General features: G+C 45.4%; 1 protein-coding gene and 1 long non-coding RNA gene across 4 annotated transcripts in view; one reads left to right on the top strand and one right to left on the bottom strand.

Annotated features, from left to right (window-relative positions):
• Positions 1 to 18,231: 18,231 nt before the first annotated feature.
• Positions 18,232 to 19,965, bottom strand: LOC134735560 (uncharacterized). The gene is made up of 2 exons (XR_010118772.1): positions 19,819 to 19,965; positions 18,232 to 19,318 (listed from the first exon to the last, which is right to left on the bottom strand). It is a non-coding gene; the product is annotated as an uncharacterized lncRNA (long non-coding RNA).
• A 77-nt stretch (positions 19,966 to 20,042) lies between these two features.
• The window catches only part of LOC129479660 (rho guanine nucleotide exchange factor 2-like), a 77,397-nt gene continuing 74,152 nt past the window's right edge, over positions 20,043 to 23,287 (top strand). For 2 of the 3 annotated variants that reach the window (XM_063630497.1, XM_055273536.2), the window contains exon 1: positions 20,232 to 20,486. Coding sequence is in view for 2 of the 3 variants with exons in the window: in XM_055273536.2 (XP_055129511.2) it covers positions 20,417 to 20,486 (70 nt within the window). In the remaining variant the exon portion in view is untranslated. Of the gene's footprint in view, positions 20,095 to 20,192; positions 20,487 to 23,287 lie in introns of those variants that run through there. The other variant, XM_063630403.1, reaches the window with a different exon arrangement.

Below are 23,287 nucleotides of genomic sequence, written 5' to 3'. Positions count from 1 at the left end.
GGAGAAGGCAATCCTGGCTGTGATGCTCCCATAGGTTGTATAACTGAATTGATGGCTCTTAAGTTAGTTAACATTTTCCATTTACCTGATTTTTTTCTTAATTACGAAAACTGGAGAATTCCAAGGGGAAAATGTTGGAGCTATGTGCCCATTTTCTAATTGTTCAGCAACTAATTTCTCTAAAGCCTCCAGTTTCTCTTTACTTAGTAGCCATTATTCTATCCAAATTGGCTTATCTGTTAACCATTTTAAAGGTATAGGTTCTGGAGGCTTAACAATGGCCACCATCAAAAATTATTTCCTAATCTTTGGCAGGAACTTTGTATTTCCACCTGAAGCGGTTCTTTTAAACCTTGCAAAATTTTTTCTAGTCCCGTACCAGGGACATACCTCATTTCATGCATTGTATTTTGACTTTAAGGGATATATAATTGTTCTGGAATTAGAACTTGTGCTCCCCATTGTTGTAATAAATCTCTTCCCCATAAATTTATAGGTACAGAAGTTATAATTGGTTGAATAGTCCCAGGTTGTCCATTGGTCCCCTCACAATGCAAAATATAACTACTTTGATATACTTCAGCAGCTTTACCAACTCCAACTATGTTAACTTGAGTGGGCTGAATTGGCCACATGGACGGCCAGTGCTGTAGAGAAATGATTGAAATGTCCACTCCTGTATCTACCAAACCTTTAAATTTCTTTTCTTGAATAGTTATTTCACTGGTAGGACATTTATCAGTAATTGATTTACCCAATAAGCTGCTTTGCCATGTTTATTTGTGCTTCCAAATCTTCCTAGCTTTTTAATTTCACTTTTTTCCATTCCCACATACAGCACAATCAGGAGCTGTGCTATGCGCTCTCCTGGCTCTGCTTTCCAGGGAACAGAAGTAGATACAACAATTTGAATTTCCCCATTGTAATCTGAATCAATGACTCCTGTATGTATTTGTATGCCTTTTAAACTTAAACTAGACCTTCCTAAAAGTAATCCTATTGTCCCCGCTGGCAAGGGTCCACAGTCCCCTGTTGGGACCTTTTGCTGGGGTTCCCCAGGCAGAAGGCTTACAGCTTTTGTGCAGCATAAATCTATTGTGGCACTACCGTCTGTGGCAGGTGACAGATATTGCATGGGTTGAGGGAATGGCCTGAGCTGGAAATGCCCCGGTTTAGAATGGGGCCCAGGACGGGCCCCTCATGGTGTTTCCCGAAATTGGGTTCCCTTCTTTATCAAACTTAGAGTGATACTGACTAGCCCAATGTTTTCCTTTTTTACATTTTGGACATATTTCAGGCTCAAAAGTTTTCTTTTTTCACCTATCTGGCAGCCTGACTTGCTGATTTTTTCTACATTCTTTTTTAGTATGACCATGATTCCCACAGTTAAAACAAACTCCAGGAAATGGAGTATTTCCTTTATCCACTCTCAGTCCTGCCATTGCCTGTGCCAACAAAGTAGCTTTATGCAGATTATCTCCGATACCATCACAGGCCTTGATATAATCAACTAAATGTGCTTTCCCTCTAGTATGTCACAGAGCAGCCTGACGATCGGGATTAGCATTGTCAAAAGCTAATAACTGCAACACTATATCCTGAGCAGCCAAATCTCCAATCATCTTTTCAAGAGACTCCTGTAACCAAGCTATAAAATCAACATATGGTTCCCCAGGTCCCTGTTTTATAGCACTAAAGGAAGGGTATTGTTCCCCACCTGAAGTGATTTTTTCCCAAGCTCTAATGCACACTCTGTTCTATGGCTATGTTCTATCTATATCTGTTCTATGGCATCATCCTGCATGACGAGTTGTGCATCTAAACCAGCCCAGCCACCAACCCCCAAAAGTTGGTCTGCAGTTATATTAATTTGAGGTTGGGCCTGGGCATTACAAGCAGCCTGAATTCAAGCTTCATCTGACCACCAAGTTTTAAATTGTAAGAACTGAGCAGGAGTTAGACAAGCTTGAGTAAGAGCATCCCAGTCAGTAGGAATCATCCGACTGGAAACAGTAACATTCTTTAACAGTCCCATTACAAAAGGAGAACCTGGTCCCTACTCATTTTAGCTTCTTTTAATTCTTTGAGTAATTTAAAAGGAAAAGGCTCAAATGTAGCTGTAATATTTCCCTCTTGATCTGGGGGGATGTATTCTAACAGGGAACTGCCAAGCCTATAAGTCACTCTCTTGTCTAGCTTGCTGAATTCCTGCCTGAATAGAACTAAGAGCCATTGCTTGAGGCGCTGCTCAAACAGTCACCGGGGCAATTACTTTTCACCCAGTGTCCTCCAGAAAAGAAAGATCTCGGGGGTCATTTTCTTCAAAATAATAATGAGGGGGTGCAGAAGGGTAGGGATGAACCTCTCCTTCCTTTGCTACTTTAGCTTTAGCTGGCAAATAAACATGCTCTGTAACCTCTTCTGTTGCTTCACTATACTCTTGTTCTTTCTCCTCATCACTGTGAAAAAGTTCCAAGGTGGAACAAACCAGACCCCAAACCTGTCCCATTTTTACCCTGATGCTCCCGAGCTCCCCTTCTTACTCACCATGGGGATTGCTTTAGGAGTACTTGAGTGTCTTCCATTCCAACCGTCACTCAGGTGACCCTTTGACCTGGATTCGAGCCCCATGTTAGGCATCACTTGCTGAGACCAGCTTGGTCAGGGAGACCCTAACCCAGCGGCGCTAGAGGAATTAAAGACACACACACAGAAATATAGATGTGTGAAGTGGGAAATCAGGGGTCTCACAGCCTTCATAGCTGAGAGCCCTGAACAGAGATTTACCCACATATTTATTAACAGCAAGCCAGTCATTAGCATTGATTCTATAGCTTTAAATTAACTAAAGGTATCACGTATGGGAAATGAAGGGATGGGCTGAATTAATTGCAGTAGGAACACGCCCTTAAGACACAGATTGCTCATGCTTTTGTTTGTGGCTTAAAAATGCCTTTAAGCAGTTTTCCACTCTGGGCAGGCCAGGTGTTCCTTGTCCTCATTCCCATAAACCCACAACCTTCCAGCTTGTGGGTTAGGGTCACTATGGACATGTTACAGTGCTGCAGATATTTTATTTATGGCCAGTTTTGGGGCCAGCTTATGGCCAGATTTGGGGGGCTTGCTCCCAATAGCCAGGTACCTTTTCACAATCCCTTTTTAGTAGGCACTCTCTTCATTTTTAACTTTATATAAGACAATGTTTATGAATAAAGTTTATTTTATCTCGTTAGATGTCTATCATTACTGTCTATAATTTAGTAAAAGTTGGATTAAGTGTCAAAGGCTGAGCTCTGGGGCCTTCTAATATTAGGGGTCAGGGAGATGAAGAAGAACCAGCAAACACTAAGAAGAAGTCAGTGAGGTTATACTGGAGGAAATTAAGAAAGTGTGGCAGCCTGGAAGTCAAGATAGAATACTAGTAGTGAAAATAGACAAGTGCTACTGATAGATAAAGCAAGATGAGGACTGCAAAGCAATTCCTGGACTTAGCAAATGTGGAGGGTAATTGGTGAAGCAATGTGGAGAGCAATTGGTGATTTTAATAAAAAGCAGTTTGGGTGCAGGGTGGGAGTGAAAGTCCAATTGAAATGAGTTTAAGAGAGAAGGGGAAGAAAGGAATTGGAAAGAGCATTGGCAACATTCAGAGTAGTGTAGCTATAACAGGAGGAAAGAAAATATTGTGGCAGCTACAGAGAGAAGTAGGCATAAGAGATAAAATTGCAAAGGGGAAAGAATAAAATGAGGCTGGTAAAATATTGATATACTTTAACTTTGAAGCTTGGTGATAAGTATATGGGGATTCAATACATAAATGTAGGCTATTATAAGGTTGAAAGTGTCCATAATAAAAAAACGTAAGAGTTCCCCATTTCAAAGTCACTAAAGGGGACACACATCATATGAAAGAGCAAAGACTCTATAGGCCAGGCCAAAGTTTCCAACTTAGAACTGGCACATACCTGTCACATTTGCAAGGGAGAACCCCTTGGGGTATATTTGGGAAGGCTTGGAGTCATAGGCAACCAAACTCTACCTGTCTCTCTAACACCTGTCTCCTTGTGTTAAGAAACCTGAGCAATCTTTTTCCTTTTAGAGCCCAAGTAAAAGCTCACTCTCTCTACCCACTCTCCCTCCTCTTCCACTGCCTCTCCAAACAAATCTGCCTGGTGGAAACTTTTAGGTTGAGATGTTGGTATGAAATAGAAATTTGCATGCTCACAAAAAACTTTTATCAGTTTAGTTACTGTCCCTGATTCTAATGGAGTGATACTTTGGTTACCCATTTGCTCAGTTCCCAATGCTAAGGCAAGAATTAAACCTTTCTGGAGCCATAGCTCTAACACTCACAAGTTCCAACCTGAAAACTGCAGTTCTTCTTAAAAGTGACCTTGTACATCTGAAGATTGGAAATAATACCACCTTCACTACATACTGCAGCTCTGTGCCAAGGGTGGTATTTCTGCTAGAGATGATACCCCAAACTCAATGACATAGTATGCAGCTGCTGCCTGGATCTGGTCAATCAGAAACTGTTTGCATTTACTTGGAACAGACAACACTATACATGTATAGTGTTATCTCAAAGATATATTAACACTCCTACCCCCTCCCATAATATATTCCAAAGATTCCTGGGCCATGTGAACATATCAAGGAATATCACAGTGGCACACTATACTGACAATATTGTACTAACTGAGCTGGATAAGCAAGAAGTAGCTGGTACATTGGAAGAATTGGTAAGACACCTGAGTTCCAAAGAGAGGAGATAAACCCTATAAAGTTTCAGAGGTGCAAACAGATTGAAATTTTTGTGTCCAGTGGTCTGGAACATGCTGGGACATTTCCTGTAAAGGACAAATAATTGTGTCTTGCATCTCCCACCATGAAGATGAAAGCATAACCCTTGTTAATATCCACCAGGGAGCATCCACCATGGAAGAATTTCTATACAAATAGGTGGACAAAATGACTTGGCCAGTTGACATTGGCCAGTTTCTGTCATTAGCCATGGCACTGTTAGCACAAGAGAACATGAACAGAATAGCTGTGGTGGCAAGGATGGAGGCTATATCTGGCTTAATAGCATGGGCTCTGACTTAAAAGTAATCGAGCTACTGCTGCTACCAAATGTCCAACCTGACAATAACCCTAAGTCCCTGAGATCACATATCACTGGAAGAGACCAATCAGCAACTTGGTGACAATTTGACCACATCATATGCCTACCAGGTATAGGTTTGCCTGCAGGGCCTTAGTCAACACTACTATTCAAGGGTTTAGAGTATTTAATTCACCACCAGCATGGATCCCAGATAACATCATGCTAGACCAATGGACTCATTTATAACAAGAACTGCAGGGCAGGACACATGATCAAGAGTTCCACAGGTCATATCATAAACCATACCATCCAGAAGCTGCCCACCTGATGGAGAAATGCAATGCCTATACAAGGTGCAACTAAAGTGCCAGTACAAAGACAATTTTCCTGCTGCAAGCAAGAAATATATAAAGATTCCCGAGCTTTTTTTAAAAAGACACTGATATGGCTTCGATTTGTGGCCCCTCCCAAACTCATGTCAAATTGTTATCCCCAGTGCTGGAGGAGGGGCCTGGTGGGGAGGTGATTCAATCATGCTAATGTATTTCCCCCTTGCTGCTCTCATGATAGTGAGTGAGTTCTCACAAGATCTGGTTGTTTAAAGATGTGTAGCACCTCCCACTTCATTCTTTCTTTCTCCTGCTCCCACCATGTAAGACATGCTTGCTTCCCCTTCACCTTCTGTCATGATTGTAAGTTTCCAGAGGCCTCCCAGTCATGTTTCCTATACTGCCTGCAGAACCTCTTTTCTGTATAAGTAACCCAGTTTCAGATATTTATTTATAGCAGTGTGAGAACAGACTAATACAGACACATTACAAATAGTAGAGTAATAAGAATGAAGGCTGATGTATCAGAAGGAAATAGGGAGAACAGTAGAAAAAAATTCATGTTCAAAATGCTGACTTAAAAAATAACAATCTAGGCCTCAATATCGAGTGAAAATTATGACAATTTCTAGTGACTATAAATAGAATAAAAAAGAATAATCATATGACCACCTCAGTAGACGCCTTTTCCCAAAGGCATCGTAAGATACCCATCATTTTTGGAGAAGGTGTTCCTAGCTATGAATGTCCTGTTTCCGTACTCAGGATGTATTAATCCTTTATTCCTTCATGAAGCTATTACCTTTTAGACAAACATTTTCTCCAAGATAGCACAGGCTGGTTAAGAAACTGCAGTTTCCCAGATCACATATTTCTATGGAACTAAATTTTAAGTACGTGATATTTGTTACTGACATTTTACTATCTTAAAGGCATTTCTGTGCATGAAAAATTTAATTTTATTTTGTTCTAATAAGTATTATTTTGATTAAACATGTGTAAAACTTTTTAAAGTATCTTAACCTATAAATCCTACTTTTTCAAGTATTAAAATCATTACGTTTTTTGACTTTTTCTTTGATTAATGTACAATTAATCCAAGTTTACAAATGATATCTTCCCTACTCATTTGATGTGATTTAATGTCAATATCCTTAGATATTTTAAGTATAGTTACATATTTAATATATCTGATTCTCTCAAATGTTTCAAATTTCTAACAAAGCAGACTTACCAATTAGAATAAACTCTCCCAATGACTTAAATCACACTCATAAATACAAACTGAAACTTAGATATTTAGTAGCTCAAATCCCCTTAAGCATCTTAAGTCACAGCACCCATAAAGCGGCATAATGACTGGAAAATGTTTCACCACATCCCTATAAACACAACATGCACACTTTATACCTATTTTTTTCCACATGTTCCTGGGGTTACAAGTTTACTCAACCAAACAAGGAAAGCAAAATCGTCACCTAAGTTCCAGCCAAGGTTACATTGTCAGAAACCAGGACTGGCAGTCAAAGAAGGAAGAATGCAGCAGAGGGCACCAGGGGAAGGAAGAAAGTCCATGACAGACACAAAAGAGAGAGACGCAATTCCTTTATTGCATGTAGAGATTACTAAACAAAGCTCTTGAAAAGAGATGCACTGCAGGAATCTAGGCATCACTTTAATTATAAAACTGATTTTATGGTCATAAGAGCATCTATATGGAAATGAAAAAAAATACCTTTTCAACACCCTCACCATCTAAAAGGTAAAGTACAGTATCTACAACAACTGCATGAGCATTCAGACAGCACGTAGGCCTGAGATTCTATCAGTAGTAAAATCAGCATTTCTGATGCCCTAATTCACTCTTGTTCCATTATGACTGGGGGGCATATAAAATGCCATTAATATGGAACTAAAAATTAAAATTACAAATAAGCATTATATGGGTTTTAGGCTAGTTGAGATGCTAGTGACCTGGAACTGACCCAGAGACCAAAACGTAATTACAGGGCTGGATTTAGCAGCAGCAGCCTTTTCCATTTATTAACCCCTAATACTCATATGGAGCTGTCATGCCATCCCCCATCCCCAACACTCACGTGCTAATTTAGGATAATGGATTGTGGCAGAGACCTTGTTCTCTGCTAAACTGCTGTGGTTAATGGAGAGTCCAGGCCTCAAAAATAGCTTTGCCATCATACCATATCATTATAATTTCTTACTAGATAGAAACAGTTGGTTTAAACAGGACACTCTTAGGCTTTGCCCAAAAGTGTAGTTACTAGAACACAAGAAAGTTAATGTAGGTCTTTCTCAATCCAGCTTTTCCTAGTGGCTGTTAGCCAGAAAAATACAGGCTGGACAAACATTTTAACTCTTTCTCTCTCTTTCCTTTATCTATCTGATGTGCCGACTCAGTCTTGCCTAGGGATAATAACTGCTCATCTTAGATCTGACTCACGGATGGGCCAGAATAAACTTCTAGTTTTAAGAGACTCTCACAGAGAGTTGAATGGTGGCATTGCCAATTTTTTTACCTTGTTAATGTTCTAATATTTAAACATGATGTCATGAGCTGCCTTCCCTGCAGATGGCACTGTTTAATGGGTTTAGAGGAAGGAAGCCACAGAGCCCTTTGGAAGGAAAAAAAAAGTCTGGGCAGGAGAAGAGATTCTGGGGAAGGGAGGCTTCAAAGCTCCCGGATATCCTATTGTTTCAAACCATCAGATTGGCAGAAAGAGGAAGTCTCTGCTAGTTCTTCTTGAGAAAACGGCCAACACCTTCATGAGCAGGGAGCAAGTCACATGGGAATTCTACCCCCCTTGATGATTTCTGAAAGTTCAATTTGGCATTATCTTGATTTGGACGTGAGGAAAAAAGAGCAGATGGAATGCAGGGAATGTCCATGAGGATGATACTACTTATTGATTATATTATTACTATAAATGGCTTCTTAGCCTTTTGGCTAAGATCAAGCAGTTTATTATTACTATAATGACTCAAACTGCCGGGTCCCGGCCGCCCCGTCTGGGAGGTGAGGAGCACCTCTGCCTGGCCGCCCCGTCTGGGAAGTGAGGAGCGCCTCTGCCCGGCCACCCACCGTCTGGGAAGTGAGGAGCGCCTCTGCCCGGCCACCCACCGTCTGAGAAGTGAGGAGCGCCTCTGCCCGGCCACCCACCGTCTGGGAAGTGAGGAGCGCCTCTGCCCGGCCACCCACCGTCTGGGAAGTGAGGAGCGCCTCTGCCCGGCCACCCACCGTCTGGGAAGTGAGGAGCGCCTCTGCCCGGCCACCCACCGTCTGGGAAGTGAGGAGCGCCTCTGCCCGGCCACCCCGTCTGGGAAGTGAGGAGCGCCTCTGCCCGGCCACCCCGTCTGGGAAGTGAGGAGCGCCTCTGCCCGGCCACCCATCGTCTGGGAAGTGAGGAGCGCCTCTGCCCGGCCTCCCATCGTCTGGGAGGTGAGGAGCGCCTCTGCCCGGCCGCCCCGTCTGGGAGGAAGTGAGGAGCGCCTCTGCCCGGCCGCCCCGTCCGGGAAGAAGTGAGGAGCGCCTCTGCCCGGCCGCCCCGTCTGGGAGGAAGTGAGGAGCGCCTCTGCCCGGCCGCCCCGTCCGGGAAGAAGTGAGGAGCGCCTCTGCCCGGCCGCCCCGTCCGGGAGGAAGTGAGGAGCGCCTCTGCCCGGCCGCCCCGTCCGGGAAGAAGTGAGGAGCGCCTCTGCCCGGCCGCCCCCGTCCGGGAAGAAGTGAGGAGCGCCTCTGCCCGGCCGCCCCGTCCGGGAAGAAGTGAGGAGTGCCTCTGCCCGGCCACCCATCGTCTGGGAAGTGAGGAGCGCCTCTGCCCGGCCACCCTGTCTGGGAAGTGAGGAGTGCCTCTGCCCGGCTGCCCCGTCTGGGAAGTGAGGAGCGCCTCTGCCCGGCCTCCCATCGTCTGGGAGGTGAGGAGCGCCTCTGCCCGGCCGCCCCGTCCGGGAGGAAGTGAGGAGCGCCTCTGCCCGGCCGCCCCGTCTGGGAAGTGAGGAGCGCCTCTGCCGGGAAGAAATGAGGAGCGCCTCTGCCCGGGCGCCCTGTCCGGGAAGAAGTGAGGAGCGCCTCTGCCCGGCCGCCCCATCCGGGAAGAAGTGAGGAGCGCCTCTGCCCGGCCACCCATCGTCTGGGAAGTGAGGTGCGCCTCTGCCCGGCCACCCACCGTCTGGGAAGTGAGGAGCACCTCTGCCCGGCCGCCCCGTCTGGGAAGTGAGGAGTGCCTCTGCCCGGCCGCTCCGTCTGGGAAGTGAGCAGCGCCTCTGCCCGGCCACCCCGTCCGGGAAGAAGTGAGGAGCGCCTCTGCCCGGCCGCCCCGTCCGGGAAGAAGTGAGGAGCGCCTCTGCCCGGCCACCCATCGTCTGGGAAGTGAGGAGCGCCTCTGCCCGGCCACCCACCGTCTGGGAAGTGAGGAGCGCCTCTGCCCGGCCACCCACCGTCTGAGAAGTGAGGAGCGCCTCTGCCCGGCCACCCACCGTCTGGGAAGTGAGGAGCACCTCTGCCCGGCCACCCACCGTCTGGGAAGTGAGGAGCGCCTCTGCCCGGCCGCCCCGTCTGGGAAGTGAGGAGCGCCTCTGCCCGGCCGCCCCGTCTGGGAAGTGAGGAGTGCCTCTGCCCGGCCGCCCCGTCTGGGAAGTGAGCAGCGCCTCTGCCCGGCCACCCCGTCCGGGAAGAAGTGAGGAGCGCCTCTGCCCGGGCGCCCCGTCCGGGAAGAAGTGAGGAGCGCCTCTGCCCGGCCACCCATCGTCTGGGAAGTGAGGAGCGCCTCTGCCCGGCCACCCATCGTCTGGGAGGTGAGGAGCGCCTCTGCCTGGCCGCCCCGTCTGGGAAGTGAGGAGCCCCTCTGCCCGGCCGCCCCGTGTCTGGGTAGAAGTGAGGAGCTCCTCTGCCTGGCCGCTCCGTCTGGGAGGTCTACCACGGAGGCCAGAAGCAATGTGGGGGCTGGACGTGGTGGCTCACGCCTGTGGTCCCGGCACTCTGGGGGGCGAGGCGGGTTGATCACTTCGGGCTAGGAGTTCGAGACCAGTCTGGCCAACTTGGCGAAACATGAAGAATACAACAGACAAACCAACCAACCAACTCAATGACAACAAAACAGGTCTACCCTGAAGTCATACTCTAATTTTTTCTATTTTCCTCCCTTTCTGATCCTTTATCCCACTTTCTTTTTCTTCCTCTTCCTTCTCCCTCTTCTTTGTCAAATAGAGGATTGAGTTATTATCACTGATCCATATAAAGTCCCTCTCTCATTTAACTCCCACCCCCATTTCTATTCCCCGACTTCCCATGTGCAACCTTCCTAATATGTTTGATACGCATCTTTTTGTTTGTATGTATTTTTAGAAAATGTTTATTGTTTTTTGTATGCAAAAAAAATTAATAAAAAAAAAAGTCTGGGGTGAATTTCACTCATCTAACAAATATTTGAGCATCTCCTCCCATTTTTCATTGAATCTAAGCTTTAACTATACCACTATTTTTCATACGAAGATTAAGGAAGCTTTATATCTTTAAGATTAAAGAAACTACCAATGAATCAGGCACAATTTACTACTTAGGCTTTGAATCATTTTATAAAAATTGAAAGAGTTCTTATGGACATTTTTAATCATATCACTTTTGTGCTGTATACAAAAGCAAGTATAAACAAAATTAATTGGTTAAAGTAACCCTAAAATATTTGTACAGTGAATCTCACTCTTCTAAATCACTTCTTGGATCACAGTCATCAATGTTCCTGTTTCCCCACAAATATATCTCTCTTTGAGCCATCACCACCATTGGTGATGCAATATCTCTTAAAAGAATGCTTCATTCTTCTCTCCAGGTTGTATGCCAATTGGTGGTACTTATTTCTCAAATTTTCATGCCAGCACTCTCTGACCTTACCAAAAGGGGCCAACAGAAAGTTTCAGACCAAGTTCTCCATGGGCAAATGATGACAGCTACAGCATTCCTGTCCACTGACCAATCATTATATATAGCTGACTATAAACTTTCTAGAATTCTGATTTTTTTTTTTTACTGTGTAAAAAATTGTCCATGTTAGAATGGATGAAATATGTCATGTACCAGTTCTGGTCTATGCACTGGAAATCTCATGTAGGTGACATTATAATGAAAGAATACAGACAATAAAAAATAAGGAAATTATATATCACATTAGATGGTGATAAATACTATGAAAAAATAAGGTAGGTGAAAAGTTTAATGTGGTACAGAGGATAGGATTTTAAGTAATTTTTTTAGTCAGGGAAGGTCTCACTAAGAAGCTGAAATTTAAGCAGAGTTCTTTAATTGTCAAGGGAACTGATCATTTGGCTGTGTCCCCACACAAATCTCATCTTGAACTGTAACTCCCACAATTCCCACATGTTGTGAGAGGAAACTGGTGAGATGTAAGTGAATCATGGGGGCAAGTCTCTCTTGTGCTGTTCTCGTGATAGTGAATAAGTCTCACAAGATTTGATGGTTTTAAAAATGGGAGTTTCCCTACACAAGCTCTCTTCTCTTGCCGGCCACCATGTGAGACCTGCCTTTCACCTTCCACAATGATTGTGAGGCCTCCCCAGCCATGTGGAACTATAAGTCTAATAAACCTCTTTCTTTTGTACATTGCCCAGTCTTGGAGTATGTCTTTATCAGCAGCATGAAAATGGGCTAATACAGTTAATTGGTACCAGTAGAGTGGGGCACTGCTGAAAAGATACCTGAAGATGTGGAAGCAACTTTGGAACTGGGCAACAGGCAGAGGTTGGAATAGCTTGGAGGGCTCAGAACAAGACAGGAAAATGTGGGAATATTTGGAACTCTCTAGAAATTTGCTGAATGCCTTTGACCAAAATACTGATAATGATATGGACAAGGAATTCCAGGCTGAGGTGATCTCAGATGGAGATGAGGAACTTGTTGAGAACTGGAGCAAAGGTGACTCTTAACATTTTAGCAAAGAGACTGGCAGCATTTTGCCCCTGCTCTAGAGCTTTGTGGAATTTTGAACTTGAAAGAGATGATTTAGGGTATCTGGCAGAAGAAATTTCTAAGCAGCAAAGCATTCAGGAGATGACTTGCATACTGTTAAAGGCATTCAGTTTTATAACAGAAGCACAGCATAAAAGTTCGGAAAATTTGCAGCCTTACAATGTGATAGAAAAGAAAATCCCATTTTCTGAGGAGAAATTCAAGCTGGCTGCAGAAATATGCATAATTAATGAGAAGCCAAATGTTAATCCCTAAGACAATGGGGAAAATGTCTCCAGGGCACATCAGAGGACTTCACGGCAGCCCCTGCCATCACAGGCCCAGTGGCCTAGGAGGAAAAAGTGGATTTGTGGGCTGGGGGCCCAGGGTCCCCATGCTGTGTGCAGTGTAGGGACTTGGTGCCCTGCATCCCAGCCACTCCAGCCATGGCTGAATGCAGAGTTTGGGCATGGCTTCAGAGGATGCAAGCCCCAAGCCTTGGCAGCTTCCATGTGGTGTTGAGCCTGTGAGTGCACAGAAGCCAAGAACTGGGATTTGGAAACTTCCACCTACATTTCAGAAGATGTGTGGAAACATCTAGTTACTCAGGCAAAAGTTTGCTGCAGGGGCAGGGCCTTCATAGAGAACCTCTGCTGGGGCAGTGCAGAAGGGAAATGTGGGGTCAGAGCCCCCACACAGAGTCCCTACTGGGGCACCACCTAGTGGAGCTGTGAGAAGAAGGCCACCATTCTCCAGACCCCAGAATGTTAGATCCACCAACAGCTTGCACTGTGTACCTGGAAAAGCCACAGACACTCAACGCCAGCCCATGAAAGCAGCCAAGAGGGAGGCTGTACCCTGCAAAGCCACAGAGGCAGAGCTGCCCAACACTGTGGGAGCCCACCTCTTGCATCAGTGTGACCTGGATTTGAGACATAGAGTCAAAGGAGATCATTTTGGAGCTTTAAGATTTGACTGCCCTGCTGGATTTGGGATTTGCATGGGGCCTATAGCTCCTTTGTCTTGGCCAATTTCTCCCATTTGGAATGACTGTATTTACCCAATGCCTGTATCCCCATTGTATCTGGGAAACAACTAACTTGCTTTAGATTTTACAGGATCATAGGCAGAAGGGGCTTGCCTTGTCTCAAATGAGACTTTGGACTGTGGACTTTTGAGTTAATACTGAAATGAGATAAGAATTTGGGGGACTGTAGGGAAGGCATGATTGGTTTTGAAATGTGAGGACATGAGATTTGGGAGGGCCCAGGGGTGGAATGATATCGTTTGGCTGTGTCCCCACCCAAATCTCATCTCGAATTGTAACCCAAAATTTCCAAGTGTCATGGGAGGAAACTGGTGGGAGGTAAGTGAATCACGGGGGAGGGTCTTTCTCATGCTGTTCTCATTATAGTAAATAAGACTCACGAGATCTGATGGTTTTAGAAATGGGAGTTTCCCACACAAACTCTCTTGTCTGCTGCCATGTGAGATGTGCCTTTCACATTCTGACATGATTGTGAGGCCTCCCCACACACGTGGAACTGTAAGTCTATTAAACCTTTCTTTTGTAGATTGCCCAGTCTCAGGTATGTATTTATCAGCAGCATGAAAATAGACTAATACAGAGGGCCAAGGAGAATTCCAGGCAGAAGGAACATCAGATGCAAAGGTTCTAAGGCAGAAGCATGCATTCAATGAATGGCAAGGACATCAGGTAATTAAAGTTGAGTTAGGAGGATGGAGCAGCAAGGTAGATAAGGGATGGCACTTTCTAGCCCTCTTCCCTGGAAGACAATACAGAGTGCTAGGGCTTTGTGGGCCGTAATAAAGACTATATGACTTTTACTGTGAGCTGGATAGATATAGAATGAGGGGTCTTCTGCAGAGGATGCCATGATCTAACTTGGTGTTATAGATTGAATTGTGTCTCCCAAAAAGATATATTGAAGTCCTAACCCCTAGTACTTTAGAATATGACCTGGTTTGGAGATACGGTCATTGCCTATGTGATTAGTTAAGATGAGGTCATACAGGAGTAGGGTGGGCCCTTAATCCAATGTAACTGATGCCCTTATAAGAAGAAGGAGCACAGCCTTGTGAAGACACAGACACACAAAGGAAAGCACCATGTGGTAAGTGGCAGAGATTGCAGTGATATGGCTGCAGGGTAAGGAAGCCAAGGATTGGAGGAACCGTCGGAAATTAGGAAGAAGCAAGAAAGGACTCTTCTAAGATTCTCAGGGGAATCATGGCCCTGCTGACACCTTTATTTTGGACTTCAAGCCTTCAGAACTGTGAAAGAATAAGCCCCCCAGTTTTTTTAAGTACCCTGTGTCGTTTTAAGTCCCCCAGTTTGTGGTGCTTTGTTACAGCAGTTTTGGAAAATAAATGCACTGGGTATTAACAGAATGGCTCTGGCTGCTGTTTTGAGAATATTTAATAGATTCTCAAGGACCAAGGAAAAAATACCAGTTAGGCGGCAGCTGCAATTATCTGAGAAATACAGCAGCCTGTCGCAAGTTAGTAGTGGTAGAAGCCACAGAACTTTCTGACAGACTGAATATGGTGTAGAGATGAACACAGCTGCCATGTACTGAGATACAGGAGAGGAGCCAGGAGGGGAGCAGGCTGGGGCTGGGGACAAAATTACAAATTCAGTTCTGAACTTTTTTTTTTGAGACAGAGTCTCGCTCTGATGCCAGGCTGAAGTGCAGTGGCGTGATGTCAGTTCACTGCAACCTCCACCTCCTGGGTTCAAGTGATTCTCCTGCCTCAGCCTCCTGAGTACTGGGACTACAGGCGTGTGCCACCACACCTGGTTAATTTTTGTGTTTTTAGTAGAGACAGGGTTTCACCACGTTGACCAGGATTGTCTCGATCTCTTGACCTTGAGTGATCTGCCCGCCTCGGCCTCCCAAAATGCTGGGATTACAGGCGTGAGCCACCGCGCCTGGCCTCAGTTCTCAGCTTCTTAAGATGCCTGCTACTTCTCAGTGGAGATGCCGATTAGGCAATTCTTTTAGAGTTTATCTTATTATTTCTCCTGGTTCTACAACCTGAATTGGTTTTTTTTTCTCTCCTTTTTATGGCCTGTAAGTATTCTCTGCCACCACTCAAATTAGATGCTCCACTGACCACACTTTGAGAAACACTAGCAATAGGATCACAAAATCACAATCAGTGGGCCAGGCACTAGGCAAACATGTGGTTATTGACAAGGTGTACCATTGTCAAAAGCTAAAGATGCCTGTCAAGGTGGCTCACGCTTGTAACCCTAGCACTTTGGGAGGCTGAGGCAGATGGATCACCTGAGGCAGGAGTTCGAGACCAGCCTGGCCAACATGGTGAAACCCCTTCTCTACTAAAAGTACAAAAAAATTAGCCAGGCATGGTGGCAGGCACCTGTAATCCCACTCAGGAGGCTGAGGCAGAAGAATCGCTTGAACCCAAAAGGCAGAGGTTGCAGTGAGCCAAGATGGCATCACTGCACTCCAGCCTGGGCGTGACAGAGCAAGACTCTATCTCAAAAAAAGAAAAAGTAAGCTAAAGGAGAATGGTCTGTCTTTGTGCCACTGCCACCTCCAGCCATCTCTGCACTGCCTACAAAGCAAGTCTCATCTCATGGCAGCTCCCCTTTCTCTCCATGAGCCCACCATACTTTTTATCTTGCACCACCTCACATACATCCCCAACTCAGGGCTCCTGTACCTTCTGTTCCCACTGCCTGGCACTTGCCTCCCATCCACTCCCCTGCACGTCAACCAACTCAACTCCCACTTTTGCTGAAGATCTTAACTCATCATTTCCCAAGGAGAATGGTCCTTCCAGAGTGAGTCAAGCCTCCTGTTGAAGTGTCCACATTTCCCTGTACTCTGATCCTTAGCAGTTTACATATGGACGATTCAATTAATGTCTGTCTCCCCTAGTAGACTGCAAACTCCCCTAAGACAGGAGCCACACCCTTTTGAATTCCAAGCACTGAGCATGGTACCTGACATGTCACGAGTACTCAAGTATTTTCTGAATGAGTGTGAGAGTGAAAAAAGCAATTAATTAATAAATCCTCCAATTAGTCCATGGCAGCCTCCCAAAAAAATAATTCTCCAGGTTCAAAGAAAGGGTTGAAAACATGCTGATGGCACCTGAGTTCTCTCTTTAGCTAGAGTTTCTTTACCTGAGAGAGATCACTCACACTTCACCAGATCACAAAATATTGTGACAGCCCTAGAGGAACAGTCAGACGTTTGGTGTCAAAGGAAGGAAGATTTAAAGTAAAAGTTTGATCAGAGCATTAAAATGGAAAACCAAGGAAAGGAGATGGGCTAAGAAGATAGTTCAAAAGAATTCAGGAAGGCATAAACCAAATAGAGTGATGAACTTGAAAAAAACACTGTTTTCCAAAGTCATTAACCAGTTACCTGGTCAGACTGAGACCCTCTGGCCTTGGATATTAGCAACAAATGATCCGGTCAATAATACCAGACTAGAAACCCCAACCCTTGGCAGTTACGCAATCAAACCACCATAAAGCCAAGTTTCTCACCTACCTGACAATAGCCCAGAAGTAGTAAAAACCAAGGAAAGAAAAAGAATCCACCCTTTTAACCACATAGAGGTCTTCATCTTGCTAAAGCTCACAGCAAGGGCTGTTCAGAAAACAGAAGGAGGTTAAGGTTTGGGACGCTTCACATGATTTGATGCCTGTCACATTGTTCAAGTATAAGAAATTACCTCCTACAGCAAGCACACACAAAAAGAAAACTTTTACACCACTATCGCTTAGCCTCTAGAAAATAACATTTTGTGGCAACTTTGGTACTAAAAAGTCAATGTGTGTCCCATACAATTAAATAGCAAGAGTGGGGAAGGGAGGGGAAGAGTGTTTGCGGTAAAGAGAAGTGAGTGTAGGAAATCGTGAAGGTGAAAATGTTGGTGAAAATACTCTTGAAAAGGGCCTCTCTAATTCCTCTTTCTCCTGAGTAATTTTTCCATTTGCTATAGCCTACAGCACTTAATATGCAATGTTTAGGCCATAAAGTCTCCGAAGACAAAACTTACACAGAGTACTTGGTAAATACGAAGGCAGCTTCAGAGGATAATGAGGCTGTGTATGTGTCAATGCCAAATGAAAGCTCAAAACATTAAAACATTTTAGGTAAGAGGTGGACTAGACCATAAGGCCTTCAAAATGACAGGGAATAGTACCACCTGTCTAGGTGACTACAGAGACCAAAGCAGCAGGGAGGACTGATTCATAAAGTTCTGTAGGAAGTACAAAGTAATTATAGTTCCAGTCCTCATATGTTACTTTAAAGTCTATTTCAGGAAGCATAATGAAAACTTGGTACTCATCAGAAAGAACATAGCTACTCACTTTTGTTTGCATAATCTTTTAAAAAAGTTTCTTGGTTTAAGCTGCTCTTTGTATATGCCAGGATTCTGGATTAATGTGGAGAGGACCCTATTAGACCTGACAAACTACTTGTAAAATCAAATGTCCATGCTACAAGCCAGGTTTTTACCATTTTATTTTAGATGCATGTTCTACCCGCACATGGCTGGGAGAGGAACCAGAAGGGAGTAAATTTTGACAGAGATGGTTTGAGGATATAGCTGTTGTCTTGATAGGCCAGAATAGATGATATTTTAAGAACTTTGGTTTTTCCCTGTAATTTATTCTAGGTCAGCAATTCATCCCTGGGCCTGAGAAGGCACTTTTTCGATCCTGTCATTTCTATAGCTAAGCAAATAACTCCCCAATAATGAGAAAATGTACATAAATGTTTTTGTGAATGATATAAGATACTATACACAAATGTAAGGACATATTTTTTATTATTCACTTAGAAAAGTTTTTTTTTTTTTTTTTTTAAGACAAGGACTTGTTCTGTCGCCCAGATTTCAGTGCAGTGGTGCCATACTACAGCCTCCAACTCCTGGACTCAAGCAATCCTTCTGCTTCAGGCTCCTGAGTAGTTGGAACTACAGGAGCACACCACGACATTCGGCTAATCATTTTATTTTTTGTAGAGATAGTGTCTTGCTTTGTTGCCCAGCCTGGTCTCGAACTCCTGGGCTCAAGCCATTCTACCGCCTCGGCCTCCCAAAGTGCTGGGATTACAGACGTGAGCCACCACGCCCAGCCGCTTCATGGGTTTTTTTTTTTTTTTTTTGAGACAGAGTCTCGCTCTTGTTGCCCAGACTGGAGTGCAATGGTGTGACCTTGGCTCACTGCAACCTCCGCCTCCCGGGTTCAAGCGATTCTCCTGCCTCAGCCTCCCAAGTAGCTGGGATTACAGGCACCCGCCACCACACCACGTTAATTTTTTGTATTTTTAGTAGAGATGGGGTTTCATCATGTTGGCCAAGGCTGGTCTGGAACTCCTGACGTCAGGTGATCCACCCAACTCAGCCTTCGAAAGTGCTGGGATTACAGGGATGAGCCACCACACCCGGCTTTTGTTGCTGGGATTACAGGGATGAGCCACCACACCTGGCTTTTGTTGTTGTTGTTGTTGTTGTTGTTGTTGTGATGGAGTCTCGCTCTGTTGCCAGGCTGGAGTGCAGTGGTGTGATCTCGGCTCACTGCAACCTCGGCCTCCCGGGTTCAAGCGATTCTCCTGCCTCAGCCTCCCGAGTAGCTGGGACTACAGGCGCGCGCCACCACGCCCAGCTAATTTTTGCATTTTTAGTAGAGACAGGGTTTCACCATGTTGGCCAGGATGGTCTGGATCTCTTGACCTCGTGATCCACTCGCCTCCGCCTCCCAAAGTGCTGGGATTACAGCCGTGGGCCACCGCGCCCAGCCCGCCTTATGGATTTTGCAAGTCATTTACTCCCTCTAGGCTTCAGTTTCCTCATCTGCAAAATTGGGAGGCCATGATTCTGACAGTTATAAAATTCCTGGGAGCAATGGAAGAGAATGTTATTTAGTAAGATGGCTGTGAGGAATTATGATGAGAGGATGGAGAAGGTAGGGTGTGTGCATTGGTGAAGAACGGATCTGAAGACCGTGAGGCACGGCTGAAGGCTCAGGAAAGAGGCTCCTATTACAAATTTTAAGGCTATAGGACCCCACCCACACTTTTTGGGGGATCATATTCCACCTTTGTCCCGGCCCCGCCTCCGCCCCACCCTTCTCCCCCTCCCCTTTCTTTCCTTCCCCTCCCCTCCCCTCAGGCTGAGAAGCGCCACACTTCGTATGGCCGCCACAGTGCTCCGCTTTCCACTGCTCGAGGGCTGCGCGCGCTCTCACCGCGCCACTTCACTCGCGTGTGCGCTCGCCCTCAGCCCCTTCCGATTGGCTCATTATGTAAGTGACGTAGGGCTCCAGCCTCCCACTAACTTATCCCTGGCTTGCCCCGCCTCCTCCTGGCTTCTTTTGACGCCAGTGGAAACCTAACCTGCCCCGTCTGCGCCGTGCGGGAGGAGCCGGTAGAGCTGTCCAAACCAGGAAGGCGATGGCGATGGCGGTGGCGCGCACGCACGCACGCACGCACGCCAGCGGCCGGCGGAGCCGCAGGCTCGCGCCCGGGCTCGCCCCGCGACACGCCAGAGGCTCGCGCACTCAGTAGGTTGGGCTGCGGCGGCGGCAGCCGTGGAAGCTGAGGCGCTGCGCGTGAGAGGTCCCGGATACGCCTGCAGTTCCGACTCCGCCACCCTCAGCTTCTCTCCCCCAGGTCTGGGAGCCGAGTGCGGAAGGAGGGAACGGCCCTAGCTTTGGGAATCCAGAGGACACTCCTGGCTCCTGCCGACACCGCCCTCCTTCCCTTCCCAGCCGCGGGCCTCGCTCGGTGTTAGGCTACTCTGCTGGGAGGCGTCGGCGGCTGCCAGTCTGTGGAGAGTCCTGCTGCCCTCCAGCCGGGCTCCTCCACTGGGCCTTGCAGGGGCCGAGAGAGCTCGGTGCCCGCCCTTCCGCTCGCCGTTTTCCTCAGCCGGCTGGAGCAGCATCGTTCCGGGAGGTCTCTGGGCTGAGGCGGCGGCAGTTCCTCTAGTTCCACCATGTCCGCGGGCGGAGACTTCGGTAATCCGCTGAGGAAATTCAGGCTGGTGTTCCTGGGGGAGCAAAGCGGTGAGTGCCTGGCTCCCCTACTCCTGGCAGCTGGCCGCAGCGTCCCTGCACCGCCCCCGGTGCGGCCCTTCCGTCCGCGGAGGCTCCCTGCCCGCCTCGCGTCCGCGCTCGTTGCCACCGCAGCCCTTCCCGATGTGCCCCCCGGTGCCACTGGTTCTCCGCCTGGATCTGTCAGCCGAGTTTTTACTCTGTTCCCCGGGTTCTTCAATCCTCGACTCGCCGGCTCCGTTCCCCGCAGTCCAGCCATCTCCGGTCGATCTGCCCTCCCTCCCCAGCCTTCACCCCGCCCAGCGTCTTGTCCATCCCTTTCTTCCTCCGGTCTCGGTCATTGCCCCTACCCCGGCCCCCTTTCTTGAGCCCCACCCTTATTCCTAGCTCTTTTCCCAGTTCCTCAGCTCTGTGAGGCCCACTCAGGGAAGCCCCACTCCCGAGAGCGGGCCCTCTTCAACCCTGGCCAAGGAGGGTGGAATCTGGGCGTTGTTTTCCCCAGAGGCTTGGCCCTGAGAAGTGCTGATGTCGTGGAAGGTGGGAAGGGGTGGTCGTAGAAAAAATTATTAAATGGTTTTCACGTGGGTGGGAAACTAGTCTGGGCCATAGAGGAAACATCTGAATTGGAGACGACTTGAGCATGGGGTGGTTGGGGGTGAAAGGGGTAGCGTCGGCAGTGGAGATTTTTGCCCCTTAGGTTAGATGGGGCTGTGGCTTGTCGGAAGACCTCATTTTGTTCTCTTGACTTTCATCACTGACAATTCTTTTGGCAATATTGATGATTTTTCAGTCTCTGCCAGATGCTATGTCATGATCATTTTACTTGGAATTTTTCTCGTCTCACCTCCCCTTTTTCTCTTTTCAACATGAAGCAGCGTCTGAGTCTCATGGTGGTACAAAAGGGAATTATTGGGGAAATGTTAATTATTCATATCTTCTTGAGTATTTTCCAATGATATATTGAAGATTCATGTGAGAGAAGGCTTGGAATAACCAACATCTTTGTTTTGTCGGATTTCCTTTGGAAAATGGAGTAGAGTAGGAATAGACTCATCATCTAGTTACCTAAATTAGATTTAAATACCATTTGGGCTAAATAATTCTTTTATGCTTAATATTCCGTACTATCTGATGAGTGAAATTGTTATGTCATTTACCTGGTCAGGTTCTGCTGTCACTGTACTTTTGTATTAGATACTAGATCCTAATTTTGTGATGGTTGTTTCTACGATTGTAGTAATTCCAGTTTTATGCTGTATTATACAAACTTGACACTCGACAATTCAGAGATGATTACCCTCCTTTGTTTTTCTCATACTTTGCATGACCATCTTTAAAATTCAGACATTGAGAGATTAGTTCTGAGTCATCAAACATTGAGTACCTACTCGGTGTTTTAGGTGAGGTTATAGAAAACATTAGTTATTTGTTTTGACTGGAAGGCATGTAAGTGATATAAATTCATAGCTTTTATTACTACTTTGAACTATTTATACTAATTTGTATGCCATCACAGAGGTTAATACTCTTGCAAAATTGCCTCCAGTTAGAACTGGGAAATCATTTTTCTCCTTTCATATGTAGATTATCTTCCCCTCCTCCCTTTTGGGGAGAAAAATATAATCTCCCTCCTTTTTGCTTATATATTTTCCTGAAGTAAGTATAAACTTGTGTCTTTACGTGAGTAACTTGGTAGAACCTATGGAGTTGATTCTAGTCCAGCTTTTATATGTCAATATCCGGATAGTTTCCAAACAGAAAATATAATTTATTGGTTATTATTGATAAAAAGGATCCAAAGTGCTTATTGTGCATTCTAAGGATATTATTGCCTTCCTTATGTTGTGATGCACAGCTGTTTAGTTTGCATGAAAAAACCTATTCATCTCCCTGTCTGAAAAGATTTTAGCATGAATGGAGTGCTTAACTTCCTAAGTATCTTCAGGTTTCCTTTGAATTTCTTGAGTATTTGTATATGTTCTAATGCATAATGGAGAGTTTCATGGCTTCTAATTTCGTACCTTGTTTAAGCCTCTACTACCCTCCCCCCTCCATTACTGAAGCCTGGTTAGATTTTTTTTTAATAGACTTCATTTTTTAGAACAGTTTTAGACTTACAGAAAAATTGAAAAGATAGTGCAGAGTTCCCATATACCCACACATCTAGTTTCCCGTTACCAACATCTTGCATTAGTATGACACATTTGTTACAATTAATGAACTAATATTGACGTTATTATTAACTTAAGTCCATAGTTTATTTAGATTTTTAGTTTTAACCTAATGTCCTTTTTCTGTTTCAGCATTCAATTCAGGATGTGAAGTTAATTATCTTTTGAGGTTACTGTATTGTCAAGTAATGCCATTCATTAGCTTTGACAATGAAAGATTGATCTCTGTTTTCATGGTCAGTGTCTATAGTTTTCTTATGCGTTAGTAGAGGTCTGTAGACTCCATGTCGTTTTGATGTAACTCTTCATGAATTATTTATTTTTAGGTCTGTTAGAATTCCACAATACAGCTTTCAAAGACTGTAATCTATGGCAAAGCCTTGTTTTTTCTTAATAGCATTTACCACATTTACAATTATCTTATTTTTTTGTGTGTTTGTTTTTATTTCGCACAGAAGAATGCAACTCCCATGAAGATAAAAACTATTCTTTTTCGTTCAGTGTATCCCCATTGCCTAGCATAAAGCCAGGCTCATAGTAGCTGCTCAGACATGTTGGGTGAATGAACGATGGCTGAATCTAATAGTAACGGAAGCCAGTAGCCTATATTACACTCTTTGACATGGTGAAGTTCACATTTTT

This window comes from Symphalangus syndactylus, chromosome 1, assembly GCF_028878055.3.
Source record: "Symphalangus syndactylus isolate Jambi chromosome 1, NHGRI_mSymSyn1-v2.1_pri, whole genome shotgun sequence".
NCBI classification, from domain to species: Eukaryota; Metazoa; Chordata; class Mammalia; order Primates; family Hylobatidae; genus Symphalangus; species Symphalangus syndactylus.
The sequence above is the reverse complement of the archived record's forward strand: the minus strand, read 5'-3'. Positions and strand labels throughout refer to the sequence as shown.